Below are 20,304 nucleotides of genomic sequence, written 5' to 3'. Positions count from 1 at the left end.
GGGCACAGTGTACTGACCAAACGGTCTTTCTTACTCCCCAAATGCCGAGAGACAGGAAGGGAATAATTCAGTAGAACTGCAACGTGATCTGATTTGCCGAAGCTAGGGGATCAAACCCACATCATTCAGCCCTCTCGGCAAACAAGCTATCCACTAGACCCTGGAGATGGATATAGTTTGAATTCTGTTAATTAGGCAAATAAAACAAAAGAAGTATTACGACAGAAGTTTTATTACTGCCTTAGGTTTACATCACTCTAAAAGATTTTTTATGAAACACAAAGGAAACAACAAAGCGTTTCAGATAATTGCATTATTCTGTTTCCTTTGTGGCGTCCAATGAGGGGAGCGTGTATTGCACGTGTACACGGCCCCAGCTTAGGCAATGAATAAATTATCATAAATACAAGAAAATTATCACATCGTATATATCATAATCGCCTATAAATACATAAACATACATAACAAGAAAAGAAGAAAAAAATTCCTAAGGGAACTAGAAAGAATGTCGTTTGGGAGCTTCGCCCACAATACAGGAGAACATCACTCCAACAAGCACGTTTTGTATTTTTCTCGAGCTTTTAAGTTAAGTCTTGGGAAAGGAACGTGCTTAAACTGGCATAAAGTACTTCCACAGAGCAAAGCAGCAAGTATGCCACGATCAGTTTGGTTCCCTTAAAGTCTTGATAGCGGTATGTATGTACACGGGCCGACCTGGACAAACAGGGAGGGGCCCCTTCTATGTATTATTAATAATCATAATCGTCACCCTCATTGGACGGAGTAACAGAACGGCGGTAAGGAGAATTCAGTCCTCGAGACACTTGCAAAGTCGCACGTTGGATTGGTGTCTGCAAACAAAAAATGAACATTATAAAATCGTTGTTAATGTGGCTACGGCCTTTCTCCATTTCCACTAACCTTCTTAGAGCAGTAGCTTTGATACACAGCATTGGTTAATGTTTTAACTCGCGACGACTTCACATATATGGCTCATGGTCCATACGTCGCACTTAGCAATATTCCAGCTATATGGCGACGGTCTGTAAATAATCGAGTCTGGACCAGACAATCCAGTGATCAACAACATGAGCATCGATCTGCGCAATTGGGAACCGATGACATGTGTCAACCAAGTCAGCTAGTCTGACCACCCGATCCCGTTAGTCGCCTCTTACGACAAGCATAGTCACCTTTTATGGCAAGCATGGGTTGCTGAAGGCCTATTCTACCCCGGACCCTTCACGGGTCTGGCAAGCATGGGTTGCTGAAGGCCTATTCTACCCCGGCCCTTCACGGGTCTGGCAAGCATGGGTTGCTGAAGGCCTATTCTACCCCGGGCCCTTCACGAGTCTGGCAAGCATGGGTTGCTGAAGGCCTATTCTACCCCGGGACCTTCACGAGTCTGGCAAGCATGGGTTGCTGAAGGCCTATTCTACCCCGGGCCCTTCACGGGTCCAGTACAGTAGGAATGACAAGAGTACCATCAGTCAGTCAAATATATGGAATTCAAAATTACAGTAAAAATCAGAATGCAATAGAACATTTTGACAGTTCATGTGTTAACAGTACACTGATTTAAAAGATTAAACATAATCGCCCAAGTGCATTTAGTCCGCGCTAAATCTTACCATTCAGTAATCGGAAGTAACTCCAAATCGACCCCTAACATCCGCTTAGTAGAATGAGTTCCAGAAGAACATTCATGCAGACAACTTATAGGAGTGCTGAGGGAAGGCGACAGTCAGAGGGGCAGATGATGAACACAGTAGAACAACAGGTCAAAATAACATAAGAAACGTGTTATTAATTAAACCTGATTGAAACATTGCTTTTAATGGCAATGGCGTTGTAAAACATGACCCATCTTCAAACCATGATGACAGAACAATAACGACCTGGAAACAAGTCTGAACACCATTTTTCTTAACTGTTTTAGTAGGCGTCTTCTTATTTGCAAAAACAAATGCTGAACTGTTTCGTGTATCAATCTGTAGGATTAATGGGTGCAGTAACAAATGTTTAACACATGTTAAGCTGTCAAAAGGAATTAACTTCACACCTGTTGGACTTACATCTGAATCTTATCACTCCGGCTTGAAACAAAAATGTGCATATTTCTTAGTTGTTGGAAAGTAGTGTGTTAATATAAGGTACTGACATTGTTAATATATCACACCCTTGGAAATCTAGAGTTAATAATTGAAATATATACTCATCAAACTCATTCAGCTAGTGTGCTCCTTTGAAGTGAAACGGATAAAATGAAATGAAATTGATGTGCGTTGTTGGGACAACGATCACCAAATAAGGAAAACAAAATAGGAACAATGATGATGGAGTGACAACTAACTACAGTGGCATGAACCAACACTCAGGTGCGCCTGAAATAAAGGTAAGGATTTCTAGCTACGAATGGGTTTGCTCAACATTTCATTCGACGACAGAAACAACATCGGTGTTGATCAACGTCAACATCCACTTACTCTTTACTCAGTAGATGGTTGTCTCGCTCTGGTGATAGGCTGGTTGGGGAAATAAAGATACGCATGAATATATGGGAACTGTGGGTGAGTCTAACGGACAGGAATATGTACTGGGTGTATACATAAACCTCACACACAACTTCTGCATCATATGTCCAAATTCTGTTTGTCAACACCTTTTCAATATCTCGTTGCCAAATTGCCTTGGACTTAGTTCACATGGAAATAGCCATCTGAATAAACCACCTGAAACTTCACACCATGTTATTTAAGGTTTTAAATCTTTGGTGTAGTTTTTTTCACAACTTTGATCCCTAAAACCCAAACAGTTTCAAACTTTCCATAAAAACAGTTTCAGAAAAAAGATAGTAATTTACATTGGACATCGGCTCTTTCTCAAGAGCTGCAGATACTGACTTAACCATGCAGCAATGACCTTTGACCTAGGCACAGCACACGCTATGGAAACCTGTTCGGAGAATCACACTATATGGAGATCTGTAAAGGACACATCACACCCTACTACTGGACTACTCCACGCGGTGATATTGATTCACCATCACTCTCAATCGTTACCTATTCAAGCGAGCGAACCAGCTCTAAGGCTGCGGTCGCTGCTCCTTGCCCTACCGCCCTGAAATTCAATCCGTCAATTGCAGTTAAAAGCACGTGTGATATTATCCTCATTTGCGCAGATACCAATCAGAGAAAAACCGTTTCGTAATCGTCTGTGGCATCACCATTGTATATACTCGTTTATATTACGTTATCGGTTATCTCGAGACATTATAATTATTCTGTTTCCGGATATTTGTGATTATTGTGGAGACTTACCGCAGGGCTGGCACTGGTGCGTTGTTGGGACACAGAGCTGCGGTTCTTGGCACGGAGTTTCTGAAGGGTACTCTCGGCAGAATCAGCTCTCTCCTCAGCGTCTTCCAGCTCGTGCTGAACCTTGCGGAACTTGGCAAGGTTAACTGCAGCAATCTCCTCCTGCACAAAGGAATGAACATGATTAACTACTGGCCACTCTGGAATACAGGTACTGACAAATGACATTCAGACGTAATTTTTCTGGATCCTTATAAGAATAAGTATTCCACAGAGTTTGCTTACATGGTTGGTTTCATTCTGCTTAAGATACACACAATACTGTTTGACAACTGATTGAATGCCTGTTTTTTTTTGGGTAAGTCGAAATAAACTTACAGCCTCCTCCACTTGGCGCTTGTAGGTCTTGATCTTTCCGTTAAGCTTGTCGATGGTGTCCTGGAGTCTCTCCTGGTTCTTCCTGTCCTCGTCAGCCTGGAAGGCGATCTCCTTCAGACGTCTGTCGGCTTTGCGCATGTTCTTCTGAGTGTCCGCGTGGCGGCGCTGTTCGTTGTCAAGCTCAGACTCGAGTTCACGGACCTAGAATAATCACCAGATGTCAGATTTTTTCTCATGTCATTAACGAAGGGCCCTTTCCGGGATAATAACACGTTAGATTACACAGCTATATGGACAAAGGCGCGTTCTTTCATCAATAATGAAAACATTTTAAGCACTAGTTCGTTTTATTGACTGGTTCTGAATGCTGCATGGCAAATACATACTCTCTGTTCGAGTTTCTGGATGATCTTCTTGCCTCCTTTGAGTGTCTGTGCCTCGGCTTCATCCAGACGGGACTGCAGTTCTTTCACCTGACCCTCCAGTCCCTTACGGAGCTTCTCCACCTGGAGTCCATGGTCCTGTTCCTGTCGGAGCTCGTCAGCCAGACGGGCAGCATCAGCAACACCTCGCTTGGCACACTCCTCAGAGCTACGTAGTTCAGAGTTCATCTCGTCAAGGTCGGCCTAGAAATATCCAAACAAATATTACATTCACTAAAACTTTAAATGCTAGTTATGTTATAATGAGAGTATATGAGTAAAGTCTCAGCCTGTTTGTATCAATATTCCAGCCATTTCACAACGAAGTCACTGTAAGTGGGTTGTTCTTGGGTTGCTATAGTCTTCAGCATGCCTGACAACCGATTTAACTACAAAAAACCTTTGCTGGAGTGTATACAAAATTCACAGCTTCATGATTATAATTTTGGAAACTGTAAATCGCGCACCTGCATGGCGGTAACATCTCCCTCCAGTTTCCTCTTCTGGCTGGACACAGACGAGACCTGGGCGGCCAGTTCGTTGACACGGTCGTTGGCATCAGTCAGCTCGTTTTCAGCTCCCTTGCGGGCACGCTCAGCGGACTCGAGAGCTGTACGGAGCTCCTCGCATTCCCCGTTGAGAATGTTGCAACGACGTTCCGTCATGTTGAGGTTCTCGCGGACCTCATCACGGTTACGCTGCTCTTCTTCAACGCATGATGAGAGTTCCTGATAAAAGACATGAAAAACGAATGTCAGTATCATTTACCCAAACAATATTAAGAAACCAATAAATTCATAAACGTCATAGAACAGAAGCACATTCATGTGTATTATTTGTACTTGCTGGTGCTTGAGGTATATACCTTTTAACTCCCTACCCTTACTTGCTGGTGCTTGAGGTATATACCTTTTAACTCCCTACCCTTACTTGCTGGTGCTTGAGGTATATACCCTTTAACTCCCTACCCTTACTTGCTGCTGCTTGAGGTATATACCTTTTAACTCCCTACCCTTACTTGCTGCTGCTTGAGATATATACGGTGTAACTACCTACCCTGACTTGCTGCTGGTATCTTTTGATGTTTTTCTCAGACTCAGCGCGGCCGCGGTTAGCGCCGTCCAGGGCAATTTCCAACTCGTTGATGTCAGATTCCAGCTTCTTCTTGATCCTCATGGCCTCAGCCTTGCCCTTGGTTTCAGCCTCCAGACTTGCGTTCATGGAGTCAAGAGCACGCTGGTGGTTGCGGCTGAATATTCAAAGTACTTCCAATCATAATTTATTTAACAAGATCATGCAATCACATAACAGAATCATAACTAATATGTGGCTATAGTTTCTCATTCAAGGTAGGAAAGATTATAAACTTGCTATTACAAAATTTTGACTAATTACTCTCATAGTGTCAACCTCACTTTTCCATAATCACTGCACAGTGTTCATGTGCGTTTGTTTACCGTGTGTTTTCGAATTCCTCTTCCTTCTCGTGGAGGCGTCTATCAATCTCAGAACGGACCTGTGACATCTCGAGCTGAGCTCGCATGACCTTGGCCTCTTCCTGTTCCAGGGCGGCCTCAGCCTCCTCCAGTGCAGCCTGCAGTTCCTCCTTCTCCATCTGGAGACGTTTGCACATCTTCTGTGTCTCGTGTGCGTTGCGGCCGCCATCGGTCAGCTGATCGGTCAGGTCGTGGATCTCATCTGAAAAATGAGAATTTAACAATGATAATTTGACTGATAAGTAAACACCAGGTTACAGACACCCATAACAGACAAAAGAGGAGTACCCCTGTTCGCTGTAGTTCTAGCGCATGTCGTACACACCTGCCAAGTTCTTGTTCTCCCTCCTGACAGATTCAATCTGGTCCTGGGCCTCCTCAAGCTGAGCCTTGGTACGGAAGAGCTCGGCAGAGTAACCACGGGACTCCTTCTGGGCGTTCTCAAGCTCAGACTGGAGGTCCTTCACCTTCGACTGCCATTCTGCAAGGGTCTTGTCGAAGGAACGCTGCTTTTTCTCCAGGGAGTTGGCGTTAGCATTTGACTGAAAAGTTAAGCATACCGCATAAAGCGTTGACGCTGTTTATAAGATACCCTCCCCTGCCATATGGGATACCCGCATGGCCCAAAAACGTGAACCTACTTCATTTACGGATTACTAATCTTCAGGAAAATGAAGTGCATTTCATTGTGTAGGTGACACGCCCTTAGAATTAAACGCTCACCTATATCTTATATCGGGATTATTACGTTATTGCGTTCAGAGCGACATCCATGGTCAACGTGTTTGACTACTCACCCTCTCGACATCGACCATCAGATCTTCCAGTTCTCCCTGCAGTCTGGACTTGGCCTTCTCAAGGGCGTTGACCTTGGCCTGGGCAGCTTCCATGTTCTGTTCAGCATCGTTGAGTTTGGACTGAAGGCGGCGCCTTGAAAAAGATGATACAAAATATATTTGAAACGTAAGTACGCTCAGGGAGCGTCACACCATGTTCATTACCGATGAAGAGTGTGATTGACAGAACACTCATTTCTATAGGGTTTACTTCCTGAACATCACATTACGTACAATATTATGATTATTATGTTTCTTTTGCTGGACTTACTTAGCATCCTCGAGTTCCTCTGTGCGGGCTGTTCCCTCGCTTTCGAACTTTGACCTCCACTGCTGCACCTCAGCATTTGCTTTGGACAGCTGCCTCTGAAGGTCACCGCGACCTTCTTGTTCCTCTTCCAGTTGCTCACGGATGCCGTCCAGGTCTGAGTTCAGGTTCCTCACCTCGCTTTGCAGTTTCTGGCGGGCCTGTCATGAAAACCGAGAATGTTGTAGCTCTTTTGTTTAAACGAATCAATAAATTAACATCGTTATGTATATCTTTCTTTGCATGACTTACGCTGGTACTGTGGCTACAAGAAAGGCCTCCCTTATAAATGTTGCGAATGGGAATTGCATCTTATCATCACTGGACTAAGACTTGACCACTAGGACTTCACAACGTCGTATGCTCCAAACGGTATGCATTGGCTCTCCCCCGATACTGACCACTCGTTTAATACTAATGATAGGCTTAATAGAACGCCTGAAACAGCTCTTACCCTGGTCTCATCTTCAAGTGACCTCTTGGCCTCTTCCAACTGGCTAGCGAACAAGTTCTTCTCCTTGGAGAGAGTGCCGACGCGGTGTTCAGCGTCTTCCAATTGACGTGTCAGGTCGGCACTCTCAGCCTGAAGACGGTTCTTCTGGGAGCTGAGGTCGCTGATTTGGCGCTGTCCATCGTCAATCCTGCTGTTGAGTTCGGATAGCTGGTTCTCCATCTGTTTCGAAAGCTTGTCTGATGTTCCCTGGAAGATATGATTAAACGTACAAGAGGGAATATGTAACAAACCAAATATTTATTTTTTCTCTTAAACAGGATATACGTCATTTGTTACAGTTTGTAATTGATAGGTGCGAGCAGGGTAGATAACATGGTGGTTATGAAGATGATTCCGGTCTTACCCTGTTCTTGGACACATGTTCAATCTGGGCGTGCAGGTCATCAATCTCGCTCTTCATCTGGTTCTTCTCCTTCTCCAGCCTTAAACCAGAGAGACAGTCAATCACCATACTGACTCAACGCGAAATTACTTCTCAGTTGTGAGCATTGATAAACGCGCACATGTACTCAGGGTGAGCTGATGTTAAATCTTTGGCAGCAATAAAGATATTAAAGCATTACAAGGAATACATAGGCGAATGGTTAAATTACATAGACAGTGTTCTACCATCACACATATAAACATGTCCTGTGATAAATTATGTTCCATGTAGTAGAAAGGAAGATTTGTGTACAGCACTTGGACGGTTGTGAGTTTCCCTGCACTAATCACGCACCTGCTCTTGACCTTCTGGAGCTGGTCCACCTGGTCACTGAGCTCGCTGGACGCTTCCTGTTGCTTCTTGCGGAGAGATGCGACCTGAGACTCATGTTGAAGTGTTGACTCCTCCAGATCACGACGCAGCTTCAACAGTTCCTGCTCACGTTTTTTGTTCAACTCGACCTGAAAGTAGTTATTTGATATAATATTTCAACGTACAAAACACATCCTAGTCAACCGCCTGCTTAGGTTAGTGTCCACACTCAGAAGGCGACCTTAGCGCTTTGAGTGTCTGAGGCCAATAATAATTTGGAAAGCTGGATTCATTTTGTGAAACGGCGCAAGCTTCATATATGAAGAAAAGAGGTACACGTCCGTAATATTACCGAGCAATTACCCTAAACCAAAACAATAAAGCTGTATGCAAACTAATCTCGGCACACTGCTTTCACTAAACTTTATTGCTCACTATTTCACACCTGAAATTATTCGGCATATTACCTGAGCAGCGGTGGCGCCACCAGCCTCATCCAGACGCTCCCCGAGATCCTCAAGTTCCCGTGACAGTTCAGTTCTCTGTTTCTCGACCTGTGGGGTAATTAATTATGATAACTGATTAAAGGCTTTCCTTTCATACACGCCAAAACTTTGATTACAAAAATATGTAATTTAGTACTGTAAATTCTTTCACAAAATAACTGGCATACTTCATGGAGAATATATGCAAGTACTGTACCAGATATTATATAATGCTGATGATTATTCCTAATGTTCTTTGCTTCACGTGTTTATTGACATGTAATTCCTAGCTGACAAGGAATCGCCCGGTAGACATACATATGAAACCCCCCTGGCACTGAAGGCTGGCTGAAGGCGGGACTGTACACCTATATATAGCCAGGGGTAAGATGGGCCCACGTCGTTTGTCTCAGTGAGTAGGCTTCGTCTTTTATGTAGCAAAACTCAGTCCATGTTTATTTTTAGATGTTGCTGTTCCGAATGTCAGCACGCTTGGTAAACCTAACTCAAATTAACAGAATTCAAGAAAGCCGAGAACATCCAAACATTTGAACGAAAGCCAAATCCTTCATAAAACTTCCTCGAAGCTGTATTTGGCGATCTAGGTAGTATTTAATGTATTTAATATATCTTCCCTTGAACCTAAGAATTCTTCTTGGTTGAAGATATCAGTAAGTGTTTCAGTTTGTAAAAGAGGTGTATGTGAATAAGTCCGAGTCTTGTCCTGGCTTACCTTGGCTCTTGCTTGTCTTTCAGCCTCGAGTTCCTCCTCAAGTTCTTCAATACGAGCCTGCAAAGCACGGTTTGTCATTTTCAAAATGTATTGAAGAACTTTGCGAACAGGGGTAGGGTATGAGGGAGAGGAGGGGTATTGAGGGTCCTACTGTCTGAGTAGGTCGGGTTCTCCTGGCGGCCGAACTTCACACTACGTATCGCTACACTTCAAGTGAACAAGCCACATACTTGAACAGTGAGTCAGGACGTACGTAGGTGATGCGCCTTCCAGAAATATGAGAACTTTTTTTTTCAACTCAACTATCTTTGGAATTATCTTCTACAGGTTCTGCTTTCATGGCACAATACTGCTGATTTGCCACGTCATGCTGATCTTCCAAAGTTGGATGTATTTTAAATCACACCGACGTTAATAGAACCGCAATTTTAGGCTTTATTATATCAAACTGGGAGATCCCAGCTTGCAGCGTTATCATGGAACGCTGCTTCTTATCAGACTTTGACAGATCACTGAGGATTACTGATGGCCGCTTGCATGTGTTTACACTAGTCCAGCTATCCAAATCACAGGCCACGAGTCTGCTAGTGCACAGTAGCTCGCGATACACCGGGGGGTTAGGGGAGGGACGGTCATTTAAATTATAAAAAGGATTTCATTTGAAACAAAACATTGGCATGAATTCTAAAACAAGCATTGTTATCACCATAAAACCATTCACTCAAAATATGAGTGTGATGAAAAGCATATAGAGATGTTAGAAAGCATTTAAAATTGTACATTACTTCTAGCAGGTTTTTTAATCCCGGGGACACACAGGCCAGATCGGCTGCCTCTCGAATAAATTTCCTGCTTCTAGCGCTAAGACCGGGGTATCTCGAAGGCTCGTAAGCACGTGAGAACAGTAGTGGATGACTCCCGATATTGTCCAGCACTGATGGTGTTACCCCGTGGAATTCCTTTTGAAGATCACTATAATATGACGGATATCCAGATGATTTCACTCTAGAACATTTCACAGCTGAAGACGTTTTGGTAGTACTAGTCTGTGATGAAGTTTTAGAGCCTTTGGACTGTCGTGGTCTAGTCTCGGGCTCCTTTGCAGGTGCAGGTGCTGGCGCAGGTTTAGGAGCTGACTTCTTCACTGTCACCTGTTCTTTAACTGTGGTGACAACGTCCTCCTGTGGGGCAGGGGCCGAAATGACCGGTGGGTCTGGCTCCCGTGTAGGAGCAGGCTCCGAAACAGCTTCTCCATTAGTTGCCATGGTGACAGATATGTATGATTAATACCCTTGAATATCAAAAGTATTATCAGTTGTAACGAAGGCTGGTGTCCCGGTCTCTACGCTATAATGTAGAAGACAGGATCCAGGCTGGGAGGTTGGCACCACAGGAAGGTAATGGGTAACTGGGGGGAGTCTGCTGGCTTCTCACTTTATACACTGGCAGCCATTGTTGTGATTCACCGAGACCGAACAACATGAGCAGTACCGGCGCGAGCTGTGTGGAGTCGGGAACTGTCAGTTCTAGAACACAGCATAACACTTACCTGCCTTTAAAGGTCCGGCTTCATGGAATATGTTAATAGGATGAGGTCATCACTCCTGACAACGAGCTAACCTCTTGCCCTTCCCAAGGTCATATGATGCTTCCTTGTAGTTGTACCGACTACGCATAATTCCGAGCTGAACCTATTTAGGCGCTCAAACAAAATGTAAAAACTCTGAGTCTGGCCGCCAGCCAGCGATAAGCATATACGGATTACATGTCTGTAACTAGCAGGAATCAGAGATGGTTAGGGGAAGGGATATCTGTAGACGCAAACACAGCGAAACAATGGAATTTGATAGAGACGGAAGTACAATGCAGGAGATAGAAAGGGGGCGGGGAGGTGCAGTAAGTAGAACCGGGTTCTTAACAGATTTTACTATCTCTCGGGGGAAGAGCTAGGTAGCTATCAGGTTACACCAAAGATAAGCAAGGCCCCCATGCTGGGCTCTTCCTTATTTAGCAAGCGAGGCGGGGATAGGATTTCACAACATCAGCAGCGAATGTGTCGGATTCTCCATGAATTCCTCCAAAACTGACAGCTTGACATTAGCAGCGAGTTTGTGTTATAGTCTACTTCTAGCAGTTATTTATCTAACACACACTGTATACATAGGTAGTACCGATCAAACATGTTTGATGGAAACATCAAACTCCAGCCATGACACCACGCCGATTCTCCGACCCGAACATTTATACTTGTCTTAATATTTTTCATATTACCTATTCGGTTGCTTTACTCCACACGACTGCAGTACAAATAAAACTTTAACTTCAGGAATTACTCGCATGGCATTTAAAGCTGAGAAAATATTTCCTGATGGCAAATCGCGATCGTGATGCTCGACAGGTGATATATACCGGTGGAGGGTGCTGACTTTAAACCGACCTTGCATCTTATCTGTAGAGCAGCACGTCTCGCCTAGCATAGCATTTGTAAGACAGCACATGTAGTTGTTTAGGTACAATGAGGCATAATGTCTTGCATCTGGAATGTAAATATAACTTGCTTTTCAGTATCAGTTACATTCCTAACGAAACTTATATATGGCATACAGCTTTTTCCTTTTCGTATTCTTACTTCCTCTTTCGGTGCAGACACACCGATCTTTACTAGGACGTTCGCACATCGCCAAAACATTCCACCGATTTATTTCGAGAATTTCTGGGCACTGATTTCAACCAATTCCCTTTTGTAGATATCACTGCTTTAATTCCTATAGCTGCATTTTGAAATAATTATTTCTCGTTTATACGAATATTTTGGTATGTTTTTGCCTGCTGCCGAGGCACTGAAAGAAACCCAGTTTCAGCAGACGGTGAATCATGCTATGTAATGAAGAAGGTTGATTTTCTTCAAACGTAGTGTCTTTGGAAGATCTTTTCACACATAAACTCATTTATCACGAAAGGAGTGTTGAATTTCCAATATGACGTCACCGAACACGTGCAAGCATTTTTAACTAGGATGAACGGAACGATTAACTGATTTAGCACATTTCGCGGTCGGAACAAAACTGTTAGAGTATTTTCGTTCGCATATATTAAACGTTAGCTGAGACATTTCTTGCTGATTCCTGCAATTCATAATTAGTCCATGAGATATAAATGTGAATTTTGTCTTCAATCATAGCTAATTATGAACATCCTATGTTACGTTCTGCAAACGCTTCTCGAGCAATTTCTTCATGGAGGAATTTTCTAGGTGGGTACGTGAGCCAACCTATGGGAGATTTCTTTCAAATACCTTGAAGGGTTGCTATGGTAACGTCGAAGAAGTCTATTTACGCGAAGGTGCAGTTTGCCAAACAACTGTTTAAAGCGAAGCACACGGCAGGAAATGCTTCGTGGGCATATTTTCCAACATTCCGTCTGTCAGATTTGTTGATAATGACTTTCCACGTGAAAACTGACTTACAAGCTGGTTTGACGTGTTTACTACTGACAAGCGCTGGTGATCTGATGGCAGTTATTCACACGTTTATCCCTTGCGTCTGTGTCAGAAATGAAAAATGCCAGCTAAATCGGTTCACTAGACGTACGTCCTACATACACACATCGAGATGATATGACAGTTATTTGTTACTAAGTGTATCTATTACTTATAACGTCTTGGTAAATCATTTTAATACGCATACCTTTGTACGTTTTAAGCTGATCAGGACATTCATTATGTACTATCATAAACCAGATTACATACACATATTTGGCATCAAGGAAGTTACACATAAGTCTACAGATGTGCATATATGCACTAATTATATGCTTACATTCTTCAGGTTGTGCTTTTTCGAAGTATAACCTCATAGACAAACTCTACCTACTCGTGTTGGCGGAAATGGTTCTGAACTGATAATTCATGAGAACACACAACTGCCACTGACATCTCGCCACATCGCGTTTCATATTTCCCCAAGCACTAAGCTTATACTTTCAACGAACACAGGGCGCGCAGTTGGCTGGCATTATGGAAACGAGTATTTTGGAAACGTTTTTAGCTGTCAAGTCCTGACAGGAAAATATTAGACTTACCTTCACTCAGTTCCCCTAAATACTTCTATTGTTAAAATGTTTCCTATTACTTGAAACGGTTCAAGACTCATTCATCAAACGCAATACATTTGCCGTACATCCACGCCGTTTCAATTTGTTACTGCGAGGGGTAACCTAACTGCAAAGTACACTGACAACGACAACCCTTATATTATTGAGATATTTCAGTGTAGTTTCAATCTGAGGTCATTAAATCTCTACTGGGGTTCAACTGAGTACTCCTGCGAATGGAGAGCCGGGACACACACCACGCGTCCACACTGACGGGTGCGAGTGATAAGAAAGTTGATGAGAGTATACCTTTAAAGCATGAAGTACAGTGAGAGAACTCCTTTTAGCGCTGTGCATAGTGTAGGTAATAACGAGAGTTCATCTGTTTTCGGTAGATGGATGCAGATGGTACAACGTTAATAATGAGAGTACACCCTTTAATGTTGTATATGATATTGTTAAAATGAGAGTACACCTTTTAACGTTGCATTTAGCGCAGTTAATGAGGCCATATCTACCGTAGGTAGATGGATGCGGATAGTACAAGGTTAATGAGAGAACACCTTTTAACATTAGATGCGAGTATAGTATAGTTATATAGTATAGTTAATAATGGGAACTAATCTGTTGGCTGTAGCATCAGTAGATTAAGTTGATAATCGGTAAATACGCAGTCAAGTTTGTCTCAAAGTATACGTTTTCGGGGAACCACACTCGATGACCAGGTGTTGGGCAGCTGACGTGGAGGGTAGGCCACTAGGCCCCTGGCAAGCTGCATCATATTAGTCATGTCACATGTGATATAATGGATTCATGTAGTTTAGTAAGGACTACTCGGGATCTATGGATCACGGTGAGGGTCTATACCCGGGGTGGAAAACACATATTAAATCATATATATTGAGGTAAGAAATAAGGAACACTCAGGTAGCACAGCAAACTTTATTCGTATACATCGCGGACTCACCTGTGATCCCGCCTCGCAGCACCGACGCTGTAGTATTATCCACCGCCATCCGCAAGCCACGCACACAAATTAAATATCCCCGGGAAAAAAACTGCTAGAAGTAATGAGGCTATACTTACCCAGTAGATAGATGATGTGTGTAGGCATGAGGATATGTGTGTTGTAATGGGATGTTGTGATTATAGTATGATGACAATGGGTTTAGAAAGAGTGATCAAGGTGTTCTGGTGAGTATACCTGTAGTTCTTTGATCTTCCTCTGGAGTTGAGCAACTAGAGACTGTTCATCTTCCAGCTTAGAATTGAGACCACTGATTTCCATGTCCTTCCTGGGAGGAATAAATCATCATTTTGTTTAATGCGAGTGATGACATGTGATTTCATGGTGCTTTCAAGAATGCTTTGGCCATGCAATGTGATCAATGGTACCTAGTGAGTAAGTGAGTTTCGTTGTACGCCGCACTAAGCAATATTCCAGATATGTGGCAGCGGACTGAAAAAAAATCGAGTCTGGACCAGACATTCCAGTGAGCAACAGCATGAGCATCGATCTGCGCAATTGTGAACCAACGACAACTTTGCGTCAACAAAGTCTGCGAGCCTGACCACCCGATCCCGCTAGTCGCCTCTTACAACAAGCAACAACTGTGCATCTTTGTTGAGCTACATGAACACTGACACATCCTAGTAAAAACATAAAAGTCGCTGTAGCTAATCAGCGCTTATGCTAGGTGAGGCTACGTTCAACTTTGTGGCTTAACTGTTTATGTCACACGCTCTATACTAAAGCCTAAGCTCTGAAACAATAAATATTGGTTAAGTAGTTCAATTAAACGCAAAAGGAGGCCCCAGTGATAGAGAATGTTCAGAGCATGGGAGCAAACATAGACTTGGCGTCGCAGTAAGAGGAAATACGGACAGTGAGACAGGCTGTCACATAGCCCTACCTTACCTTCTAACATTCTCCTCGAGCTCTCGCTTGACACGTTCCAGGTCCTCTACTGTTTCTTGTGTCATTTTCAGATCTTGTTCCACCTTCCTCTTGGCCTTCTCAACATCACCCCTCACCTTCTTTTCTCGTTCTAGGTTATCCTCAAGCTAAAACACAACACTACAACCTTAGCAATGGATTGTGCGTATTTAAGTTACTAATTCAGTCATTAAAACAGTGAACAGAACAGCATAATGCATATTGACAAGACAAAAGAATTAGTACATGTATAAAGGTCGTGATGCCCCAAATGAATTATTCTCACCTCATCAAGCGTTGATTCAAGTTTCTGCTTGAGTTTGTTGAGATGGTTGACCTTGTCTTCCTCAGCCTGAAGATCTGCCATTGTCTTTTTCTGGAGTTCCTCGAGATCCTTCTTGTTTTTGCTCAACTTGGCGATCTGTTCATCCTGAGCTGCCATCTCATCCTGGAGTGTCTTGATCTGGTTGTCTTTGGTCTGTTTATCTTGTTCAGCCTAACAGGAAACATTTCATTGAGCATAAAGGCGAGATGATGGTGAATATTGCATGAATGGAACAATGAAATCATTTTCAGAACGTCATTTTTATGAGCTGGCTTAGAGTAGAGAAAGAAACAACTGCTAAATAGTGTAGATATATATTTGCAGTTAGCAAACAGTGGAAAATTATCGTTACCTTTGCTAGACTGCCTTCAAGTTCTTCACAGTCTTTCTTGAGATCGTCGATTTCGCCCTCCATCTTCTTTCTCCTGTCAGCCGCTTCAGCATTTGCATCTTCTTCGTCCAAGAGTCGTTCCTCGAGGTCCTTTAACTGCTGTTCAAAGTCTGCCTTCTGACCAATCAACTTCTCGATTCTCTCCTCTGCATCTGCCAGGCTGTCCTGCTCAGTCTGTAGTTGAAGGAACAGGTCGTTCTTCTGTTGAAGAAGGGTGACGTTCTGCTCCTCAAGTTCTTTTCCTCTCTGGCTAACCCTAGACAATTCTTCCTTGGTCTTTTCCAGTTCTTCTTCTTTCTTCTTCATGTCATCCTCAGCACGGGCGATGTTAAGGAGGGGCTTGACCTTGGTGTACAGTTTCCACCAGAGCCAGTTCCTCATGGCCAGCCACTTACGGATGTTCCTCTGAATCACGGAGAGACCAATTCTGGGGAAAGAAACAGCAGTCTATTTGATACAACTACTTAAAAAGTAATTATTGAACTTGTAAGTAATTATTGGGTACATGATGACTTTTACTAAGGGTTGTCCCATGTCATAAGGATCATGGGTCCTATCCTATTTATTTACCTTTGGTCCTGGAGTTTCTTGTAAGCCTTGCGCATCAGATATCCGCGGATGTGGGCTTGGAACATGGAGATGATGGCGGACAGACGCTCGTCACGGAGATCCTCAAGGTAACCTAGCACACCAGCTTTAAAGAATACTTTTGTAAGACCACAACGGTATTCATTCTTGTCCATCTGAAGAGCTTCAAGAATTTTCTCGGTGCACACTTTGCCGTCAGCAAATCCTTGGGGAATGGCATTGGGGGCCAAGATGGAGTATCTACAATGTAACAAACACACAGTGACCTTAAATCTGACTTAAATCTCTATTGTACTGTTATATTTGGGTACGAGAAAGCGCCAACAAGCTAAACAATGCCTTTACTCAACAGTTTTATTGTAGTATGGATATGATATATTTTCAGGTGAAATATTGCGTAGGTGCATTCACACCTGCATGTGTGGCGCGTTGGCTTATATTGTGATGCAAGACTGAGCAAAACCTATTTTTTATCGTGGCTTTTTTTTTGGTTGGCCCTGAGGATATCTGTTCGTATTCACCCCTTTGTAGAAGAGACTGGTCCAATCTTACCTCTGCTTGAACTCGGAATAGATGACTCTGTTGGGGAATCCCTTACGACAGATACGGATACCCTCGAGTACGCCGTTACACTGGAGCTGGTGGAGCACGAGATGGGCGTCAATCAGACCTGGTGACGACAAAAAGTCCATATAGGCATGTGTCGTCGAGTGCAAAACGGATATGTGATCGGAAAAAATATGAATACTTAAGATTTGCTTGGAATTATGTGTTCAGATATCATGGATACCAGAGATTTGCATTTCTTTCAAAAGAAAACAGCATCCATGTATCCAAATGAGTTTAATGTTGGATGATAACTCAGAATGAAACTGCATGAGCTAACAGATTTCGACTGATCATGTGGGTGGAGGGACAATTACGACTGATGAATGGAAAGTGTAAGGCAACAGAGGAATAGTGCGATGTAAACACAAATCAGTGTAGCTTTATCTCACCTGGCGTCTTAAACTCGTTGGGGATGATACAACGCACGAAGTGAGGGTGAGTGCTGTACAAGTTCTTCATCAGCTTGTTCAGAGACTCCTGTTACAGAACAGCACAGGTTTTACACAGAGAAAACGGCATACATCATATATATTACACTGGTTGATTTCATTCTATTCTTGTAGGACAAGTGAAGACATGATTAAAACAATATGGTTGAATCCAGCGTTAGATACAATTGTTATCTTTATACTAGAAATAAAATTACATTAATTCTAGTTTTTCACACAGACAGAAAAGAGGATTATCTTGTAGAGAAAGTTCATTGCATCAGAAAGAGATGAAGAAAGAGAGAGGAAGAGAGATGCAGAATATTGGAACCTAGTGGATTACTCAATTAAATAGTGTGTCTTTCTGCGACGCCTATACTATTTTAACAATGTTCCGACGCAGAGACCATGATGGAGCCTAAGACAGCAGGTTCATGTGGAAGCCGGTTTCGTGTCTACAATTTGACGAAAGCTTTAATCACTATGTGAACGTCCCATGAAGAGACTCTAGAGGAAAGCACCCGTCGTGCTTCGTGTTGCTGAGGGGAGGAGAAAGACATGCAGAGGAAGTGACAGCTGTAAGGTACTGGCGTCAACAGTGAAGTTGTCACACTTTGTTATCAACATGAAACTCACACATCTCAAGAGTTAACACAAAGGTCACACAAGGACACCTGGGAAAGAGGCATCAACACTGCCAGAATCTTGGTCTATGTGAAGAAGGTGCGCGTAAGGTTTCATGTGCTCTGACCTTGCATGTAGCTATCTATAGTTCTGGTGAAGTTCCACTGGGAATGTAAGATCATTGGGGGTTAAGAAACATGAAGAAGTGTTATTTGTATCTAGGTTCTGCGACTGTGTGAAGGAGCAACCGTTTCTAGAGGGGTGGCATGCAGACTGGGTAGAGAAGTCCCGACAGGAGTCACCACGCTTCTACCTATAGCAAGCATGTCACTGAATTATACCCTGTGTGTAGCACTGATAGTCTGGAAAGCTGAACTCTTCTTTTTCTTGCCACCACCCTCTGAATGTCAAAGTGAATACATTATAATCTTGTCCATGACAAAGCAAAGCAAATAGATGTATGGACCCAATATATATCCTGGTTTTGAATATATTCTTGGGACCATATCTTACCAGGTCCATATTTTCTCAAAACAAATATGTTACATATCCAGAAGGAATATCTGTTTTGAAAAATATGGACTTGGCATATGGGTAAACGTCCTACCCTGTGCATGTACGACACCGTCATGAAGCTTGAGCCCTTCTTTCTCTGTTTGGGACCTTCCACTTAAAAATCAAGAAGAGCACATGGCAGCTAGTATTTCTGGAACTTAATGAACAATATAAGATACCTCCAAGACGGCTGTTAAACCTTTCTACAATAAAATATATGTCCTCAGTACTTCTTGCATTTAGTCATCATATGTCCTCATAAATATGGGAGTTACTGTAGAAGACGCTTGTTTTATCTTCCAGTATTCAATTTAACTAAATTATATTCCAATGTCGAAATGTACAAGAAATGTTTGTATTTTATTAGAAATGAATCTCTTCCTTTAACTACATTTGATCTAAGGTGTTACGCTGCAATCAACAAGAAAGAAACATCTGTAATTAATCTTGTACAGTCCGAGTAGTAGTTGATGCTAGCATGGTGATCATCCTTTGATGTAAGCCAGCTTACTCACAACTGATTCCAAGCAATCCAAGTTCTAGTGGCACAACATGGCACTGACGACCGATCTTCACGCAGAAATTGGACAACATTTACGTAGTTTGTGGAATCGAAAATAATGTTGGCTAGTAGACTAACTAGTCTCGATTGGCTGAACTAGCAAACTAGCAGTGATCAGTGATAACACCAGGTCGTAATAAAACACTTCTAACATAACACGACTTTGAATTTGAGATGGATGTTGCGTAACGTGAAAGCTTTGATAACATACGGCCACACTAGACTGCCTGGTCAACAGCCGCAATATATACAAACACTTAGTGCCTTCATTCAGACTATACTTTACACATGTTCAGTGTTTTATGATTTGTAATTTACAAAGGTATTTTGCCCGTCATGTCCAGTGGAATCTGTTGCAGCAAACTAGCTATTCTCTAGCTGTCATGTGATGTACCGATGTGACTAGGCTCTTATGATCTCACCTGGCACTTCGGGCATAGCAAACAATGTCTGAACCATAGCTTCCTTGGAGTGGGACAGCAACTCCACGACAGTTTCGTTGAGGGGATCCTTGTTCTTCTCAAGCCATCCGTTGATGTTGTAGGGCACCTGTAATGAAGAGTATGGGAGATGGCATTATCGACACCATAACGATGTATGGCCTGTCAGACAAGCCTTATTTTTAACATGAAATACCTGAGCACAAAAACTTCCAATTGACAGACCATACCTCAAATGAATCTAGGATTCGAACCCAAGACTAACAACACAACCCGTATATATACTTACTGTGCCGGCGTAGTGCTTCAGGGCAAAGTGGGCGTCAGTGGCACCCTTCATTCCCTTCACAGGCTTGCCAAAGTTAGGTGACTTGCCCATGTGGTTGGTGAACAGCTTGTCCTTGAAGGTCTTGTCAGAAGCCTTGGGGAACATGCACTCCTCTTCAAGGATGGACAACAGGCCCATAGGCTGTAAAGAGAAGATGACTCCATAAATCTTAGTAATATGGATATCTGAAAATCATAATTAC

The 20,304-nt window shown here is 42.8% G+C and overlaps 1 protein-coding gene across 18 annotated transcripts in view; it reads right to left on the bottom strand.

Annotated features, from left to right (window-relative positions):
- Nucleotides 1-216: 216 nt before the first annotated feature.
- The window catches only part of LOC137285224 (myosin heavy chain, striated muscle-like), a 35,565-nt gene continuing 15,477 nt past the window's right edge, over nucleotides 217-20,304 (bottom strand). For 6 of the 18 annotated variants that reach the window (XM_067817499.1, XM_067817500.1, XM_067817508.1 and 3 more), the window contains 25 exons: nucleotides 20,064-20,243; nucleotides 19,757-19,883; nucleotides 18,825-18,886; nucleotides 17,555-17,642; nucleotides 17,109-17,226; nucleotides 16,539-16,796; nucleotides 15,930-16,395; nucleotides 15,539-15,748; nucleotides 15,235-15,380; nucleotides 14,521-14,611; nucleotides 9,225-9,281; nucleotides 8,474-8,560; nucleotides 7,989-8,155; nucleotides 7,614-7,692; nucleotides 7,211-7,456; nucleotides 6,721-6,917; nucleotides 6,411-6,543; nucleotides 5,939-6,155; nucleotides 5,575-5,815; nucleotides 5,174-5,366; nucleotides 4,585-4,845; nucleotides 4,082-4,321; nucleotides 3,696-3,896; nucleotides 3,321-3,479; nucleotides 217-851 (listed from right to left, as the gene is read on the bottom strand). In XM_067817499.1, coding sequence (XP_067673600.1) covers nucleotides 750-851; nucleotides 3,321-3,479; nucleotides 3,696-3,896; nucleotides 4,082-4,321; nucleotides 4,585-4,845; nucleotides 5,174-5,366; nucleotides 5,575-5,815; nucleotides 5,939-6,155; nucleotides 6,411-6,543; nucleotides 6,721-6,917; nucleotides 7,211-7,456; nucleotides 7,614-7,692; nucleotides 7,989-8,155; nucleotides 8,474-8,560; nucleotides 9,225-9,281; nucleotides 14,521-14,611; nucleotides 15,235-15,380; nucleotides 15,539-15,748; nucleotides 15,930-16,395; nucleotides 16,539-16,796; nucleotides 17,109-17,226; nucleotides 17,555-17,642; nucleotides 18,825-18,886; nucleotides 19,757-19,883; nucleotides 20,064-20,243 — 4,326 coding nt within the window. In that variant the 3' untranslated portion in view covers nucleotides 217-749. Of the gene's footprint in view, nucleotides 852-2,075; nucleotides 2,097-2,486; nucleotides 2,526-3,320; nucleotides 3,480-3,695; nucleotides 3,897-4,081; nucleotides 4,322-4,584; nucleotides 4,846-5,173; nucleotides 5,367-5,574; nucleotides 5,816-5,938; nucleotides 6,156-6,410; nucleotides 6,544-6,720; nucleotides 6,918-7,210; nucleotides 7,457-7,613; nucleotides 7,693-7,988; nucleotides 8,156-8,473; nucleotides 8,561-9,224; nucleotides 9,282-14,520; nucleotides 14,612-15,234; nucleotides 15,381-15,538; nucleotides 15,749-15,929; nucleotides 16,396-16,538; nucleotides 16,797-17,108; nucleotides 17,227-17,554; nucleotides 17,643-18,558; nucleotides 18,618-18,824; nucleotides 18,887-19,756; nucleotides 19,884-20,063; nucleotides 20,244-20,304 lie in introns of those variants that run through there. The other 12 variants (XM_067817502.1, XM_067817501.1, XM_067817510.1 and 9 more) reach the window with 4 other exon arrangements.

The sequence above is a fragment of the Haliotis asinina genome, chromosome 5 (genome assembly GCF_037392515.1).
Source record: "Haliotis asinina isolate JCU_RB_2024 chromosome 5, JCU_Hal_asi_v2, whole genome shotgun sequence".
Lineage (NCBI taxonomy): Eukaryota > Metazoa > Mollusca > Gastropoda > Lepetellida > Haliotidae > Haliotis > Haliotis asinina.
This window is presented reverse-complemented; position numbering and strand designations above follow the sequence as displayed.